General features: G+C 41.0%; 1 protein-coding gene across 1 annotated transcript; it reads right to left on the bottom strand.

The window, feature by feature from the left end:
• Positions 1 to 201: 201 nt before the first annotated feature.
• LOC110594496 (ATP synthase subunit epsilon, mitochondrial-like) lies at positions 202 to 419 on the bottom strand. Its single transcript, XM_021706533.1, has one exon. It carries the CDS (start codon positions 417 to 419, stop codon positions 264 to 266), a length of 156 nt encoding a protein of 51 aa, XP_021562208.1. The 3' UTR covers positions 202 to 263.
• Between the last annotated feature and the right edge of the window lie 298 nt (positions 420 to 717).

The raw sequence follows: 717 nt of genomic DNA, 5'->3' as shown, positions 1-717 counted from the left end.
GAGAGTACATGTGATTTGTAAAGTGTTCTGTCAACCAAGAGCAGAAAAGAGTTGAGAGGCCAGAAACCAAGAGATGACCTAAACTCTCTATCTCTCTCTTTTTTCTTTTAAGAGTGACCATATTTCAGTTTGTTGGCATTGTCAATGTACGAACAAGACAGGTATTTTTTTTCATGAAGTGAGATTGTTTTCAATCTACCATAACATGTGCCCACACAGTTTCGCCTTGGAAATGTAGCGTTTCAAGCTTTAGTCAGGGTAGATTATTCCTTTTTTACTTTCACAATTTTTACGCTGCTGCCAGAAATCTTCTTGGTGTTTGCTTTGAACTCTGTCTTCAGTGCATCTCTCACTGCTTTTGCACACATCTGGGAGTGTTGGATGTAGCTGTGTCCAGCCTGTTGCCAGTATGCCATCATTATGTTTTAAGAGTGGAGCTGGCCAGGCAGAATCACTAGGATGCCTTCAATGTCGGCTCAGCCGGGAGGTTCCAACCTAAATTCTTTGAATTGGAGAAGATAAAAAGAGCCAGTGAAGGCGGAACCAGAAGATGGAAACCAAGAATTGGGTCAGTGACTAGTACAAGATAATGTAGGAACATGTTTCAGAAGAGGAGAGTAGGTAAGAACAACTACGGTAGAAAACCCTAGCTGGCAAAGTAGGGATAAGGAGGGATAACGTATAAGGGAACCAGAAATGCAGTAATTATTTTTTTTT

The sequence above is a fragment of the Carlito syrichta genome, unplaced genomic scaffold (genome assembly GCF_000164805.1).
Source record: "Carlito syrichta isolate Samal-C Ts95f unplaced genomic scaffold, Tarsius_syrichta-2.0.1 Scaffold315748, whole genome shotgun sequence".
NCBI classification, from domain to species: domain Eukaryota; kingdom Metazoa; phylum Chordata; class Mammalia; order Primates; family Tarsiidae; genus Carlito; species Carlito syrichta.
This window is presented reverse-complemented; position numbering and strand designations above follow the sequence as displayed.